The 17,241-nt window shown below is 38.5% G+C and overlaps 1 protein-coding gene across 2 annotated transcripts in view; it reads right to left on the bottom strand.

The window, feature by feature from the left end:
- Window positions 1-17,241, bottom strand: part of SLC12A7 (solute carrier family 12 member 7) — a 141,431-nt gene that overhangs the window by 28,330 nt on the left and 95,860 nt on the right. For both annotated transcript variants that reach the window (XM_036754591.1, XM_036754600.1), the window contains exons 14-21: window positions 15,743-15,841; window positions 14,801-14,920; window positions 13,079-13,183; window positions 11,621-11,789; window positions 3,259-3,454; window positions 2,662-2,831; window positions 2,038-2,169; window positions 1,204-1,311 (exon numbers count right to left, since the gene is read on the bottom strand). In XM_036754591.1, the coding sequence (XP_036610486.1) occupies window positions 1,204-1,311; window positions 2,038-2,169; window positions 2,662-2,831; window positions 3,259-3,454; window positions 11,621-11,789; window positions 13,079-13,183; window positions 14,801-14,920; window positions 15,743-15,841 (1,099 nt within the window). The remainder of the gene's footprint in view (window positions 1-1,203; window positions 1,312-2,037; window positions 2,170-2,661; window positions 2,832-3,258; window positions 3,455-11,620; window positions 11,790-13,078; window positions 13,184-14,800; window positions 14,921-15,742; window positions 15,842-17,241) is intronic.

Below are 17,241 nucleotides of genomic sequence, written 5' to 3'. Positions count from 1 at the left end.
CCTAGAACTTCAATGATGCCTCCATTTATACAGTTACATTTTTGGCCAGGAGGTAAGCAGTGGAAACTGGGAGGGGTGTGGCATCCCCCTCAGCCAGAACTAACCCAGGGGTGGGGAACCTTCATCCTCAAGGCCACATGAGGCCACAAGTAAGGCCCTTTGACTGAATCCAAACTTCACAGAACAAAACCCCTTAATAAAAGGATTTGTTCTGTAAAACTTGGACTCAGTCAAAAGACTGCACCCAAGGACCTAGAAGGCCACATGTGGCCTCCAGGCCACAGGTTCTCCACCCCTGGTCTAACCTACAGGCTACAGAAGTTTGCTTTACATGGCAATTTATTTCAGCTGAACAAGCGGGTGCTTCAGTGCTTTAAATTTCAACTTATTGAAATTTAATATCTCATTCTCTTCTACAAGGACAGGCCAACCAATTCTACTTTTCTCCTTTCCACTCCCTGATGTAATCCTCAGGGGAAGACCCAATTTGGCTCATTGGGTAATGTTTACATAACTGAATGAAAAACGTAATGGAGTCTTTTTGAATGGGGTCTTTTTGAAACTTCAGATATCCTTCACAAATGATATTTCAGATAGTGTATGGTCACTTGGATTTAAATTTTTTTTGGTCCCCCACCCCACCCCTCCTTTTGTTTTAAAATGAAAAGCTGGAGGTCTTGATGTTCATGGAGTACCCTCCAGGTGATTTATGGATACCTTGCTAAAGTTAGTAGTGCCTGAAAACAATTTCTGTGAATGATACTAATTAAGATCTTAAAAAACTATGTATTTAAAGCCATTAAGATCTGGAGAGCTTTAGAATACTACATCTTAAAAGCAAACTTGTGTTTCATAGTGGAAAAATACAATCCTGTATGAAGAAGATAGGTCTGAGGTTAGAGAAGTTAAAATACACACCACTGCAAACTTTAAATTGTTAAATATCAAAAATTTAAGTTGTAAAACTAAATGTGACAACTTGATTCAGTAACATGCTACAAGGTTAAGAGTAAGATTATCTCAGCATGCTATAAGATGAAATGTCTTCATAATTACATTGCAGTTTTGAAAAGAAAAGGTTATTTTAAAAGTTAAGCTTAGAACATACCTTTAAAAGGTTTATTACTCAGTAAACATTAGTAACACTGGAAAAGTGTTTTTTGCAAACTTACAACCAAACATAAATGCCGCAGAATGATTTACCTCTCTTTCTCTTTCATTCTTAGAAAGCTGCATCTGCTTCAACATCTGGGATCTCTGCTCCATCATTAAGGTTTTCTCATAGGTAAAAGCTGAAATATCATTTTCAACCTACAACATCAAGACATAAAGCAAAATTCATAAATAAAAAAGTTCTCATTTGTGACAAGGACATTTTCCATAAAAAGTATTCCTGTAGAGTATTACCCCTGTCTCACTTGTTTTCCAGAAGATGACTTCTGGAAGAGGTACCAGTACAGCTAGGGCATTTTCTCTTCTCTCCTCTCCTCCTCCAACACTTATCAACTAGACCAATACATGTAGCCTAGGTAACCGAGGCCAAGTGTCTAACCAGCTCTAGGCAAATGGAATTTTGCCCTAGGGTGCCAAGATGGAGGATACAGGTAGAAGGGAAAAGGGGAGAGGGACGGAGGGAAGGAGAGACAGAAAGAGAGAGAGAGACAGAGACAGATCCCCTCCCAGCCCTGTTTCTGACTTTCTGGACTAAATTCATGGCTGCTGTCACATCCTGGAATTTCTGAAATATCCTAATGAAACATGGTCACTTCTGTCATGGTGAACTGACTGTTCTCATAATATTTCTGCACGGAGACAGAAATCAAAGTGATATAAAAAGTCAGACAGCCTTCTCTTGATGCTAATCCCACTGGAGTTTGGGTATTTCTAGTATTTTCTTATGGAGCAAAGAGTCCTAGAACCCCCAGCAGGCCTGATGGGGAAAAGTCACATATATGTTCACAAATATGCTAAAGAGGTATTTTTCAAGTGTTTCCAGAAAAATACAGCTCTCCAGTGGAAAGGCAAAGTCTCACTTACCATTTCCACGACCTCGACCTCAGCACTGATTCGCAGATGGTACAAAAACATCTGAAGATCTTTCTTCATTTGAATGCTGTTGTCATCCATTTGGGCTACCGTAAAGATGCGCATTCTACACTTTCTCCAGACCTATCAAGAGCAAGGAAAGATACTTAAGGGTTTATTTTTTAAACATAATCATACAGATGCATGTGCACAGAAGCGTAAATGTATGCACCACAGCAGAACAATTTCTTTGCTCTCCACCTTAAAGCAATGAATGGGGAGAGATTATACTTTCACGGGTGCCATTTTTACAACTTCCTGCAAATGACCGTGAGTTCCCTATTAGTGCTCCTTCCAAACTCTGTAATTCTATTTACTTTGTATGTATTTTTGTATGTGTTTATCTGTGCACATGCCTCTTTCCAGTAGAATATAAGCTCTCTGAGGGCATGACCTATTTCATATTCTCTTTTTTATATCCCCAGTACCTAGCACAGTGCCTACCCACATAACAGGCTGAAATGCTTGCTGAAGTGAAATGAAATCAATTTATTTAGTAAATCTACCCAAGACACACAGCTGCAGGCCCAATACCAAAAGGAAGAATGGGATTCGTGTATGGAATCTTCTGCTAACCTTGTGCTGGCGAAGCAGAAATGGCAGCAGCATTAGCATGCCGCCGTCATGGACAATCCACCACACGTCTATGTTCCCCTCCCTAAAGCGCTCTTGGTTTTGTGGGAATGTGTCAATGTTTTTAGCCACCAACAAAGCTTGCTGTGCTGCAGTGGTATCTCGGATGGTATCTGTGGGGAAAAAAGCACAGATTCATTCAGCAGATGTGTACACCAGCAAAGAGTTGAGGCCAACAATTAAAAACAACATCCTAAGGTTCCTCTAGCAAATGGACTTCCAACTGTCGACAAACAGAAAACCACCTCCACTCTGAAGGCAGAGAAGGTCAAACCTGGAGAGGCAAAGCAACATTCTCCAGGCTGTATCTTTTGGCAGAATTTACAAGGAAAGGAAAAAAAAGGAAAGCCCAAAGGCTTTCAAGAAGCCATTCCTTTTATAAGCTGGATGGCGAGTCAGAGCCAAATGAGCTCAGAGGCATTCATTAGCATTCAAATTTCATATGCATTGCCTCCAATTATCTTAAGATTTCAAAGAACACCTGGGCGGTATGCATTCGTGGAAATGAAATGGTAGCAAGAGGCAATAAAGCATACAAACCAACAAAGTTCTTCCACGAGAAGGGGTTATCTGACTGTTTCCATGACTCGGGCCACGCCATGAGTACAGTGTTGTGCTTCATGCCACCCAAGCCAGCAGACTGAATTAAGTGGGACATTCCATCTCTCAAGCTGGAAGAGACCACCAACTGGCAGAATCCTTTGGTCTTCTCTACTCCCATCAGGGACCGGATGTTCTAACAAAAATTTAAAAATGGAGTATCACTTGCAATGAAAAGAAAAATAAAGTCAGTATCTAAAGGATAGATTCAACACAACAATAAGGATGGGCATGATACTGTGGTAGTAGTTTCTTTTCCCAAACATTGAATTATTTATTTTGAGTCTTCCAGCTACTCACAATCATTTAAATGAATAAAAGGTCAAATGATAAAACAGTTGAAGACAAGTTCCCAGAAGAAGAGCTGCAAACTACTGGTGACCATATCCAATAAAAGAAATTCAAATCAAAACAACTCTTAAGTTTCACCTCACACCCCAAATAGCAGCGACAACAAACAGGGAAAGTTGGAGCAGCTACAGAAATAAAGGTACACCAAAACAGTTATTAAAGCTATGGATTGGTTCTCCCATTCCAGAAAGGAATCTGGAATGATGTCTAAAATATTATTAAAAAACATCTGTATGCTTTGGCCCAGAGATACTAGTGCTAGGCACATGCCTAAGGTACCAGATGTGGCAAAATATTCAAAATGGTATTTTGCATGAGCAAAGACTTGGAAACAAAGTAGATGTTCACTGACTGGCAACGGCCAATGGGTATATAAGAATGCAATTATTACTTCACTATAAGAAACAAAAGAATACAAGGAATTAAGAGAAATATGAGAATCAATGCAAGTAAGAAGAATGAGGAAACATATACAATTACATCAAAACCCCCTGAAACTTAATGATACATGACAATGAGCTTGGTCCCAAAGAAATGAAAAACGCGCCTCTTAGGGGCAGCTAGGTGGCAGTGAGTAGAACACCAGCCCTGGAGTCAGGAGGACCTAAGTACAAATCTGACCTCAGATACTTGACACACTTACTAGCTGTGTGACCTTGGGCAAGTCACTTAACCCCAACTGCCCTGCCTTCCCCCCTACAAAAAAAAAAAAGCACCTCTCATCCTTTGCAGAAGTAGGGAACTAGCAGATGGAATGCCAAATACACTGTCAGATTTGTTTGATGTGTTGGTTAATTTTGTCAAACTACCTTTTGCCCTCCTTTGAAAAAAATTCTTTCCTACAAGGTATGGCTCACCGGGTAAAGGGAGTGAGGAAATGATATATTTGGGAATGAAAGTGATGTGGAAGAAATTGCTGATAACTTTTTTATTTAAAAGAATGAACAGATAATTAATACAATCTGTAACCAATCCTCTAAATTCTAAAATAATTCCACTGAATGTGCCATGAAGCTTTTCCTTGGTTCCTGCAAATGATGTCAGCATAGCACAGTAAAAAGAGCATTGGGCGTGAAGTCAGAAGCAATCAGATCTGTGTTCAAGTCCCAAACCTGCTATCTTCTGCTTGTGTGGCCTGAAGGAACCAAGTCCAGAAAGGTTAAGACTCAGCTAGTTATAAAATGAGGTCCCTTCAAGCTTTAAATGTAAAACAATCTTGTGTGAAAGATACTGGGCAAAGAGTGTTACACCATTTTGATTGGGGTGGTGCATGCTGGGTACGCTTGTCAATCACGTAGTACAATTCAAACTGGAGTTACAGAGATTAACCTAGTGTTGCAGGGTATAGATAACTAAATTTAGTGTCCTTTTCCTCTTTAATATGAAGACCTACAATCACACAAACTTCCCCATTATTTCATCCGGATGGCTCATACTCACTTTGCCATTTACATGTAGTTAGTTTAAAGCTCGGCCATAAGCAATCCTTCCTTTCTGAAATATTTGTGAGGTATTTTATGAGGCTCAAAAATAAAATACCAGACAAATGATACCTGGCACACCAGACAAAACAACCTTGGTGGTGGTGTTTTTTTATTGTTCCCACATGCAGCAGTGTTCTGGGGCACAAGGATAGCATTTGGCCTTTCAAAGGTTACGTGCAAACTGCATTTGTGGAATTCAATAAAATTTTAGCTCAAAAACTACACTGAGTTTTTGGAAATTCACAACATTTTGCACATTTTAGTAAGAGCTTTTCACTCTCTAACAATCATGCAGAAGACTGTATTAAATGAGACCTAATAGTTGCAGGGTTTCCAAGATAAGGAAATAAAAACAGGTAAGTATAAAGAGAGATAAGTATTTCTTTTGAGTTCGGGTTATTGTTGTGCATTCAGAATGAGTATCTAAACTGGGGAAGAGGAGGAATCTTCTGCAGTCTGATTCATAAGATCATTGTGAAAAATTTGAAAGATATCACCTCTTACTTTATATACCTATGAGAATCAAAAATGGAACATGTGAAAATAGCATGCCTGTGCGAATAGATTAAGGAAACCTTCAGAGTTAAATCCTATCTGGAAATGAAATATCATTCTGAATGTTTACCTGCTACAGCTACAACCGGGACAAAAAAAAAAAGGACAACTTTCTGCAATGAAGGTGGCTTTTAAAAACAGAGTCTAGAATATTTCTGGCTCATTTTTAACATCACCTTTATTTCCTTGTAAGAATAAAAAAGAAAGCTGGGGAGGGGAGGGGAGATTCAGCAAAACTAGACAACATAAATTTGAGACTGACAATGTTTCAGTCTCCCATATCTGCAAATAAAGGAGGGAGGCCCATTCTGTTTGATAATTTCAACTACTGTCATTTAAGGATGTTTGAAGGGCAGCTTGTGTTTACAAAGTTAATCACAGCCCAGTAGACAAACAGCTGTTCACATTTCCTCTTCCCACCTTGCCTCCCACAAATGAATGCTCAGGGGTTAACCCAGAAGCTCAGGAGACGAAGGAGCTGCTCCAGAAAGACTCCGCACTAAATACGACGATCTTTCTAGTTAAAACACAGCAACAGAAACATCCCCTAATAAAGAACTTATTTTGATAGTAGGTGTGTCATGTCTATTATAAAAATGTTTCTTTGCATACTGCTATTACCCTGTCCACATGACGGTACATGGATCCTAACAGCTTCAGCTACATCTAGTGACCACCAGTAGGGGCTTCCCCCCTGCCCATGCTACTTGTTAACAAAGCCTATTGCCAAAAATACAAAGAAACACATGCATACATACATATGTATACATACACATTCTCTCTCTCTCTCTCTCTCTCTCTCTCTCTCTCTCTCTCTGTCTCTCTCATCCACAAAAGGGTAGGTTTGGGAAAAAAATAATGAGTACTTATATTTGTAGAATTCAGTATGTAATCAATAGCCTTTCTGCTACTAATTACTGGAAGTACATATGGGAGTCCATATGCCAAACAAGTAATAATAGTCAACATTTTACTATGACAAGCATTCTTATGTCTTTGCAGTCAAACCCCAAATAGCCCTCCCTCTGCCATGCCAAAAGCAAAGTCTCTAATACACAAAAAAAATACTTTGAGGCAGGACTTACTCCAATCAAACTGATATGGTATAGTAGAAATATGGCCCATTGAGGGTCTGGACTCAGAACACCCAGGGTTTGATCTCCTATAAAGAACTATTTTACGGTAGATGTGTCATGGCTATTATAAAAGTGTTTCTGTGAATAGAGCTACTACCCTCTCCACATGAAGGCACATGGATCCTAAACAGGCTTAGCTACATGTCGTGTTCCGGACACCAACACTAAGGGCTTTTTGTCTGATGTTGCTTTTTTAATAAGGCCTGTTACCAAAATTCCCTAGTCTGGGTAAGGTCTGAATTTACAAAAACCAGTTTGAGAAAGATCTACTCCAAATTGAACTGATACGGTAGAAATATGGGATACTGAGGGTTTGGATTCAGAATACCTGGGCTTGAATGTTAGTTTGAGGGTAGGATTACATGAAATCCAAGGACCCTTTCTAGTTCTAAACCTATGCTCTAATGTAATTTAATTCATTGAGAGCCTACACTTGGGATGGGGTGGGGGTAGGGACAGGGAAGGGGAAGGAGGAAAAAAATGGAATTCAAAATCTTACAAAAAGTGGATTAACAATCTTGACATATAATTGGCAAAAATAAAATACTAGTATGTGGGGGGGGGGCAGAAATTTGTACACAGTTAATTGTCAAACAAATGAGGGAGATGTTAAGCCCAACGAGTGACCAGAGCAGGGAGAGGTCCCTGTACTGAAGTGATAGGAACATTTCACAAAAAGAAGGATTTCTACTAAGCTTTGAAAGATGACTAGGTTGTTTAAATAGTCAGAGAGGTTTGTCAAGGGCCATTCAGGGAGGTAGCAAAAGCAGGGAGAATGAAAGCGTCAAATTTGGGGCAGGGGTTCTCAAATCTCTTTGATGTCATGGACCCCTCTGGTGACACCTATGGACCTCTTCATGGGATAATGTTAAGTACATAAAATAAAATATATAAGATTATGAAAGAAACCAATTACATTGAAATAGTTATCAAACTATTAAAAGCAAAACAAAAATTAAGTTCATTGATCTCAGGTCAATAACTTTTCTACAAGGGACAGCAAGCAGTCTGGTCTAGCTAGTGCAGAAGATCCAAGAAAGCAGGAAACACTGGAAAAGTAGGTAGGAGCCTCACTATGGAAGATCTTCATTCTAGTACCCTAGAAAGCAGAGGTCCCAATCTTATTCCTAATCAATTGTTACTCCTCATGCTACAAGCTAGCACAACTTCAGCTCTTATTCCTATAAAATCAACATCTGTCAATGCCACGAAAAAAAAATTCTCTTCCCCCCTATTTCTCTAGGTACTCTTATTTCACTACTGATTCGACAATGACTTTGGAAATCTTGGATAAGTTCTACTAATCTGTCCTCTATCCTAGATCTCTTCACTTGGAGCTCTTCCCACTTTCTTGGTATAATGGAAACTTGGCTCCCCAAAGAAAATACTATACCCCCAGTTACATAAATGCTCCATTATTGAGAACTCTTCTCATCCCCCTCTTCCGCCTCCAACTTCCGCCTCCACATAGAGCCAACAGGAGGAACAGGTGTGTTCTTCACTCCTCCATGCTATTTCCAGACAATCCCTTTGCTGGAACCAAGCAGCCTTTCCTCTTCTGAAATTTACTCCATCCGCCTTTACTTCCAATCCTACGTTCCCCCTCCACTTCCAATCCTACATTCCCCCTCCTTCTTCAGCGAGTACCTGACTCAGTCTTTTTATGCCATTCCCTGCCCTCCTACTGGGGACTTACATATGTTAATATTCCCTCAAAGACAGTGGCTTCCCAGTTCAACCAGCTCCTAAACTCCCCTGACCTACAGTCTTCATTTCACCTCAGTCGTATAGCGATGGCGATCCACTTGCAAGAAGACACAGTTGTGGTAGAACCCTCGGTCCATGCTTGTCTTCAATACATGAAATTCCTTCAGAAGGACAAGCTGGGCCTGACCTTACAGGAATTAGCCCAAGCGTCTCCTGACAGGTGCTTAGCACACATCTGCTAACATGCTTATCCTGTAAACAATGGTGTGCTCATCAAGCTGACACATCTTTCAAAATATCATCTTTTTTTGGGTAATAACCTTGAAAACAATCAGTTTTGCTATTATCAGTTAATCCCAATGAGGGACCTGAGGGGTGGGGTGGGAGGGGAAGGCTGCAAACTCACTTTGCATTTCCTTAAAAAAAAAAAAATTAAGGTTCTGAGAAAAAGAAAATCACCAAACTTTCCCTATCATCTTCCAATTATTTCACAGCTGAGATGAGAAAGCAGAAGAGACTCCCTCCAACAAATTAGGCTGATTTTATTATACAAATTGGCTTTTTATCTAGCTACTTTAATTAATCGCAACTTTAAACTATAAATGGCTAGAGAATTTTGACTCAATTTGTGAGGTTATCAACCTGTCTGACTGCAAATTAGGCTTAATACCTAAGGAGGAGAATGAGGACCCCTCCCTGACCTCCCCTTCAAAAAAAAAAAACAAAACAAGCCCTAAAGAAGCACACATTCTCACTCTCTGCTACATTTCCTATTGTCCTTCATAGCCGCAGTAGGATGAGAATATAGTAGAAGAGATTAATAACAGGCATTAGTACTGTTACTGATATGTTATAGTTAACATTTATTTAATTTGTTGTTGTTTAGTCATTTCAGTCATGTCGGACTCTTCATGACCCCACTTGGGGTTTTCTTGGCAAAGATACTGGAGTGGTTTGCCATTTCCTTCTCCAGCTCATTTTACAGGTGAGGAAACTGAGGTAAAGTGACTTGCCCAGGGTCACACAGCTAGTAAACATCTGAGGGCAGATTTGAACTCCGGTCCATCCGCTATGCCACCTTTCTGACTCCAGGCTCAGCATTCTATCCATACCAACCATATATACATAGCTCTCATCTGATACTCACAACAATCCTGGGAGGTTAAGTGGTATTATCACCTCCATTTTTCAGATGAGAAAAATGAAGCAAATGAAGGCTTGCCCAAGGTCACACAGCTAGTCAGTGTCTGAGGCTGGATTTGAACTCACATCTTCCTGACTCCAGGACTGGGCTAGTGTTCTGCCCACTGTGCCACCTAGCTGCCCCTCATTTTAACTTTTAGTTAAATACATATAATTTTTACAAATAAAATTATAATTTAAATGAATTAAATTATAAAATAGGTTATAATTTAAATTAATAAAATAGACTTTAAAGAGCGAACAGATGGAGAAATTTGTTGACAGGAATTGCCACTTCCTTCATTTGGCATCTTCCACTAAGTCTTTAGAACCAAACGCAGAGCTTTAGCCAGTGCTTACATATTCACTTTTGATTATGCATATGTTTACTTGTGGCACATTTTTTTTGTTTAAATTTTAGGCTGCCTTCTATCTAGCCAGTCTCCCAGGCAGACATACCCTTCTATAAATGAGGTTAAGATCAATGAATTCAAACTCATTATGTGCTAGGATAAACTGAATATGAGGTTAATGGCTGCCAGCCAAGTAATTACTGCATTCCACAGAATCCAAAGGAGCTAGGCATTATCTGCTCCCCTCTATTACTGTAGAGGGTCAATAGATATGTGTCCCAAGACTGTATGAATGGAAGTTTTAACCAGCTTAGCAAAATGATTCCAGGTCCTCAAGATACAGTATATCACACCTAGTACTACAACACAGGGGAGAAAACCCACACCTCCTCCTCTGAGATGCAATGCTAGTTTCTACCTAGTCTGAAGTGAAACCCATTAAGATGTAGCTAGCCCAAGTTGTATTTCTAAAGATTTTCAGTCATTGTTTCAGAAATTCCTCAGGGCTGTAAATGCCACCACAGATTGTTTAGCTTTCTGCTATAACCTTCTTATGGAGAATGTGCTACATGCAGATCTCATTGGAGAGATCTGCAGGATAATTGTCTACAGAATAATTCTAACTTTCACATGTTGAAAACTGTGAAATTTAGTCCAAATTATGTAGGTTTAAAAATCAGGAGTTAGCAATCAAGTGGTCAGTGACAGGACCACTTCTCCAGAATCCTGAAGCAAAACCAACAACAGAATTAACGTTCATGGAGACTAACAATCTAACAGAGGTTCCTGGATTCAGATTAGAAGACAACAAATATTGCCAACTTCTAATCTCAACTCCATTCAGAGTTAAGTGTGAGTGAAAAGAATTACCCCTCTTCCTCTCCCTGCTGTTAAGGATAGCAATAAAAACTTCACATAGTTGCTCTCAAAGGGCTTCGTGTACAACTATCTTAGGTGAACCTCATAATAAAGTTGGTATTGAAAACTAAATCACAGTTAACATCCACAAAACTGAGTTAAGCAATTAACTTGCCTGTGCCCAGCAGCAAGCAGTCAGTGTTAGGGGCCCAGGTCGCCATGACTCCAAATCTAGTTCTCTATTCACTGGGCCATATTGCCTAAGAGACATCTGAGGTTTCTCAACCCAGTCAGCTGAAATTACAGTCCCCATGTCCTAAATATTAGAACACACTGTAATGGGAGACATTTCTATTTTGGAGAAGAAATGTTCTGAAGGTGCTACAATATGATCATTAAAAAAAACCAAGATGATGTGGATGGTATTTCTGGTTTTAGACTCAAAAAAATCACTGGTAAATTTTACGTGTGCTGATAAAGATGCATACTACATTAAATTAAAAATTAAACATTGGATGATGAAATTTAATTCAAATGCTGCTGCACTTCTGAAACGATACAATGAATTTTCTAACTATTAAACTGTTGGCTTATGCCATTTGTTCCTATTTGCCCCTAGATAACCAAGAAAAATGTCTTGGATGGGCGGAAAAGGGAAGGATGGGTGGGTGTATACCTCTTCAGCTCTCTGGGCTTCTTGGTGTTTATCCAAGTATGTTCCTTCCAGGACGGAGCCCACGATGGTTAACCCTTTGCCAGCCTTCAACTGGGTGGTGAATGAGAGTAACCTTGGATGCTTTACACACTGTTCGGAATCCAAATTCAACATCACCAGAACTTGAGGTCTGTGTATAAAATAAAATTAATAAGACAAAGAAGGAAAAATAAGTGACAGTGAATTGACAGATAAAAATAAAGGGGCTGCCTAGAGAACTGGTCTAAATGGACCGGTAGTTCAAGACTACTGTTTGTTGGTTTGTGGCACCCTCTGCTGGACAAAAAGTCTCATAGTCCTGTCCAAATTACAGTGAAGAATAATTGCTAGCAGAAAGACGACTGATTGCACACTGAATTCTTGCGTGCTACAAATATGTGAATCCGATTAATTTTTTCCCCAACCTACCCTTCTGAGTATGTGGGAGGGCCACAGGTGTTACATGCATGTTTTGGGATGTTTTCAATATATTCATCAGTTGTGCTGGTTTTTTCCCTCTATTTTGTTGTTCAGTCATTTGAGTCACGTCCAATTTGTCATGACCCCATTTTGGGGTTTTCCTGGCAAGGATTCTAGAGTGATTATCCAGCTCATTTTACAGACGAGGAAACTGAGGCAAACAGGGTTAAGTGACTTGCCCAGAGTCACACAGCTAGTAAGTGTCTGAGGCTGAATTTAAACCCCGAGCTAGTGCTCTACTCCCTACACCACCTAGCTGCCCCTCCAGGTCTGTAATTCTATGATTACCTCCAAAATGTCAGAGACCAATATTACCTGTATTCTATATTGGTTATACTTCTCCAAAATAGGGTAGGCAATTTTGGCATAAACATCCTTGAACCTCAAAAAAAGCACTCTGCTTCAGACCTCACCAAGACTTTGTTTTGTAATTCACTGATGGACTTTATCTCATCTCCTTTCCTGACTGTGAGTTCTGGAAAGCAAAGAATGTCTTTCTTCTAAACTCTGTATCTTCCCCAGCACCTGGTGCAGTATTCTGTACACTGTAAGTCATATTTCGAGGTTCTATTTCATTAGAATATGGTATTTTCATTTAGCAACCAGATTCTTGTTACTATTCAGTGCTGTACTTTTATCATTTATTTTAAAGACAAATTTTACATCGAATAATAATTTAAAATGCTAAAAATCAAAACCATAATTATTTAATTCCTGTTCTGGCTCCTGACTCAACACATTAAACTTTTAGCCTACTGAATAATGCATCGACTTAGCTTCAGATGGACATCACAATATGCAGATGAACAAGGAAGTAATTAATACTTGAGGTGTATACTCTCAATATATATAATCATATGTTATATATGTCACATATTATATACATAATATATTGTATACAATTATATATTATATTATATATGTAATACTTTCAAGACAGAATGATCATGGGAAACTTACCTCCAATTTTTAGTGTGAGGTGGACCATGTTCTACCCGCAATAATGCATAACGAGCAGCATTCAAAGATAAACCTCTTATCCCATCGCCCCATTCTTTCTCAGCTCTTAAAAGGAAAAAGAAAAAAGACTCACTTTAAACCAGATGACAATATATGCATCGGTTATGCTAACTTTTCCTTTCTCAGAAAAAAAATACTATTTGTCATATGGGATGGCTCTGCAGGAGGAGGGAGGAGGGTTACATGGGATACTATAGTTATGTAAGAAACAGAAAACATCAATTAAAAAAAATCATTTTTTAAAAAACCAGCTGATACAGAAATTATTATGTTCTAATTAAAATAAGGTCAAATGTCTATATGGGCAGGGATAGGAAGAAGGGAAATATGGTTATATAGATATACTTGCATACATACACACATACACACACACACACACACACACACATACACACACACACACACACACAAAATTATACACATAAAGAGAAATTAACATATAAAATAGGTAAAGAGAATTTGGGAGGGGAAGAGAAGACATTAGCATATGGATGGGTGAAAGCCAGAAAAGTTAAAAAAAGGTGGTCCTTAGATATTGTAAGAGGTGGATTTGAGGATGGAGTATATTCTAGACATGGGGGACAGCCAATGCAGAGATTAAAGAGAGGAGATGGAGTATGATGCATCTAAAACAGGTTTAAAAAAAAAAGCAGCTTGTCTTGCCCATAGAATGTGGGAAGGGGAAGGATGTGTTTTAAGGATGGAAATGTATATCGCCTCCACGTTGTGAAGGGCTTTAAACGCCGAATAGCAAAGTTGGCATTCTGATTTTCCAGTAAGTAGCTCAGAACACTTCACAATTTTTCAGGGGTTTGGCCCAATTTTCCATCAAACAAGATGTTAAAAATAAAAACCACTCAGGAAAAGTTTCTGTCTTTTGTTTTTGGACAGATGTGACTGCAGATGCTTGAACACAAGAGCTCTATTTTAAAGACTGATAAAAATAAGGAAGCAAACGAACAAGCATAGTCAATTTGTCCCCAAAGGATCATGATAAATCTTCCTTTCAAAAATGGTAGTATATGTATGTACACTACAATAATTAGACAGCACAGACACTACAGTCAAATTTTTTTAAAATTTATACATGGAGTGGAAAATTTAAGGGTTATTGTATGAACAAAGCAGACTTCAAAGCAGTCACCAGGGATTTGAGGCTTTTCTCATACATATCATCAGATAGGTACTGTGTCAAAAGACAACCAAATTTGAGCTTCACTTACTCTTCTCCCCCCAAATTGTGTATAGCTCTTGCCTATTTTTGTTTATGTTTGTTCTGTTTCGTATAGCGCAGGAACTAAGAATGGTTTTACATTTTAAAATAGTTTTATCGCATTTAAAAATGTAAAATACATTCTTAGCTCATGGGCCAAAATGTACCCAAAAAGGCAGTGACCTGGACTTCCCCTTGGGAAGGGGTTTGCCATCTCTGGGTTTAATCAAGTGGTGCTTGGAAAAAGAAAAGGGGGAGACTCATGGTTTCAATATAGGCATACATGTATATATACATACACAGTGCATACAACCAGTGCTGATATTCATTTGAAATTTCCCATATATTCTGAGCATTTCTGCCCTCTTTTCTATGAAACTGTTAAGTTCATTAATTCATAATAAGAACCCTAGAAATAAAAACTGTAAGAGAGAAACAGACCCACTTACCCTCTGTATTCAATGTACTTGTAGATACAGCCTGCAATAAGCATGGCAAACAAAGCATAGTACCAAGAGCAAATGAACATCAAGGCAAGACACAAGCTCATCCCAAGAAAGGAAAGAGCCCTGTGGAGGAAAAAAAAATTTTATTTAAAAACTGTAAAATGGAATTATTTTCCCCCATCAACTCTAATACTTCACCAAGCAGATAAAATTCACTAAGAATGGGCTGTGGAAAACAATAGAACCCAATCACTGCGTTGCAATAGTAAAGGTAGAAGGGCAAAGCTGGCAAGTTGGCTAAAGGTAGAAAGTTATTTTACCTGAGATATACGTGAATTAGTAGCCCTCTCTTGAGATAATATGGCACAAATTAGAAAAATGCACAATCTGTTGTCAAAGATAGTTTATAACTTTGATATTAATATATCTACGATGTAAAAAAATGACAAGACTCTGGCATGAATTCCATTAAAGAAACTAAAGCATTGATTAAAATGTTGCTTTGAGTGTCCAGGTTTGAAGTCAGCAAAGATATGACTAGGTGAGAAACATATGGTGTGTGAGAGGCAGTAGCATCATGGATGGAGAGCTAATTTGGGAGTCAAGAAGAACCAGGTTAATGTCCAGCCCCTGACCCATTCCAGCGGGCTGACCTGCAATGGTTCCAGTATGCTCTCAGAGCTCTGGGCAACCCTTAAGTCTGGAAGTTGCAGAAAAAGGTGCCATTCTGCACTAGCACTTTCAACAGGAGCTCCATTAAACCAATAAAATCACAGACTGGATTAAAAAGAACCAGTATCAAGAGTTATCCCAACATACAACCTCAAAGTTGTTAAGACCTAATGAACAGAGGGTACCTTTATCCACCAAATATTAACCATTAACAACTGAAAATGCTCAGTGAGCCTAGCACAATCTGCAGAAATAAACACAGTATTAACTTACCAGTGATAAAACTTGAAACGAGGACGCCAGTTCGGGGTACGCAGGAGAGTCTGTACAGCACAAGCCAAATTCACAAACATGTAGCACATGAGGAAAAACCTGAAGAGGAGAAAGTATAAAAGATCACACCAACGTCGCACAAATGTCAGAGTCTTCGATGGCTGCAGAGAGACCACAGAGCAGGAGTGGTTTGGCTAATTATCCTTGGCCAATGAAAACTGAGTAAGGGTAGGAAAACTGAAGGGCAGGCTGCCTGACCCTACCTGGTTCAATAAACAGGCAGAAAGTGAGTATCCAAAACATAAGCTGTTCTCATGAACAAGCCATCAATGAGCGCCCTAAGAAAAAATCCCCAGGTTCAAATGGATTCACAAATGAATTCTATCAAACATTTAAAGAACAGCTAATTCTGATGCTATATAAACTGTTTGGAAAAATAGATAGGAGTCCTACACCAAATTCCCTCTATGACACAAACATGGTTTTGATACCTAAACCAAAAAACAAAAGCAAAAAACAAAGAAAGGAAACTATAGACCAATTTCCCTACAGAATGAATGCGAAAATTTTAAATAATATCAAGGAAATTACTGCAATATATCACGGAGATCATACATATCAAGAACTAAGGGCTAGTTCAATATTAGGAAAACAATAAGCATAATTTTGACCACATCAACAACAAAAATAACAAAAATCATGATTATCTCAATAGATGCAGGAAAAAAACTTTTCAGAAAATACATCACATTCCTATTGAAAATTAGAAAAATTAAAAATTAGAAAGCAGAGGAATGGAACTTTCTGTAAAATGATAAGTAGTTTCTATCTAAAACCAAGAGTAAGCATTATCTATAATAGGGATAAACCAGAAGGCTTCAATCAGGAGTAAAACAAGGATGCCCATTATCACCACTACTATTCAATATTATACTAGAAATATTAGCTACAGCAAGAAGACAGGAAAAAGAAATTGAAGAATTAGAAAAGAAAATAACAGTAAACAAATCTATCACAACGATTGCTGGGGAAATTGGAAAGCATCTCGATAGAAACTAGGTACAGACCAACATCTCACACCAATTACCAAGATAAGGTCAAAATGGGTACGAGACTTAGACATTAGGTGTTATCATAAGCAAATTAGGGAGCATGGAAAATTTTACCTGCCAAATAGATGGATAAGAGAAGAGTTTATGACCAAACCAGAGACAGAGAAGATCACAGGAAATGCTTACATTAAATTAAAAAGGTTTTGTAAACAAACACACTACAGCCAAGAGTACAAGCAGGAAACTAGGAAAAGAATATTATAGCAAGGGTCTCTAATAAAGATCTCACTTCTCAAATATTTAGGGAACTGAATTAAATCTATAAAAATAAGAGCCATCCATTCCCTAACTAATAAATGGTCAAAGAATTTAAAAGGCAGTTTTCATAAGACATCAAAGCTATCTACAATCATATGAAAAAAATGCTCTAAATCACTACTGATTAGA

The sequence above is a fragment of the Trichosurus vulpecula genome, chromosome 1 (genome assembly GCF_011100635.1).
Source record: "Trichosurus vulpecula isolate mTriVul1 chromosome 1, mTriVul1.pri, whole genome shotgun sequence".
NCBI classification, from domain to species: domain Eukaryota; kingdom Metazoa; phylum Chordata; class Mammalia; order Diprotodontia; family Phalangeridae; genus Trichosurus; species Trichosurus vulpecula.
This window is presented reverse-complemented; position numbering and strand designations above follow the sequence as displayed.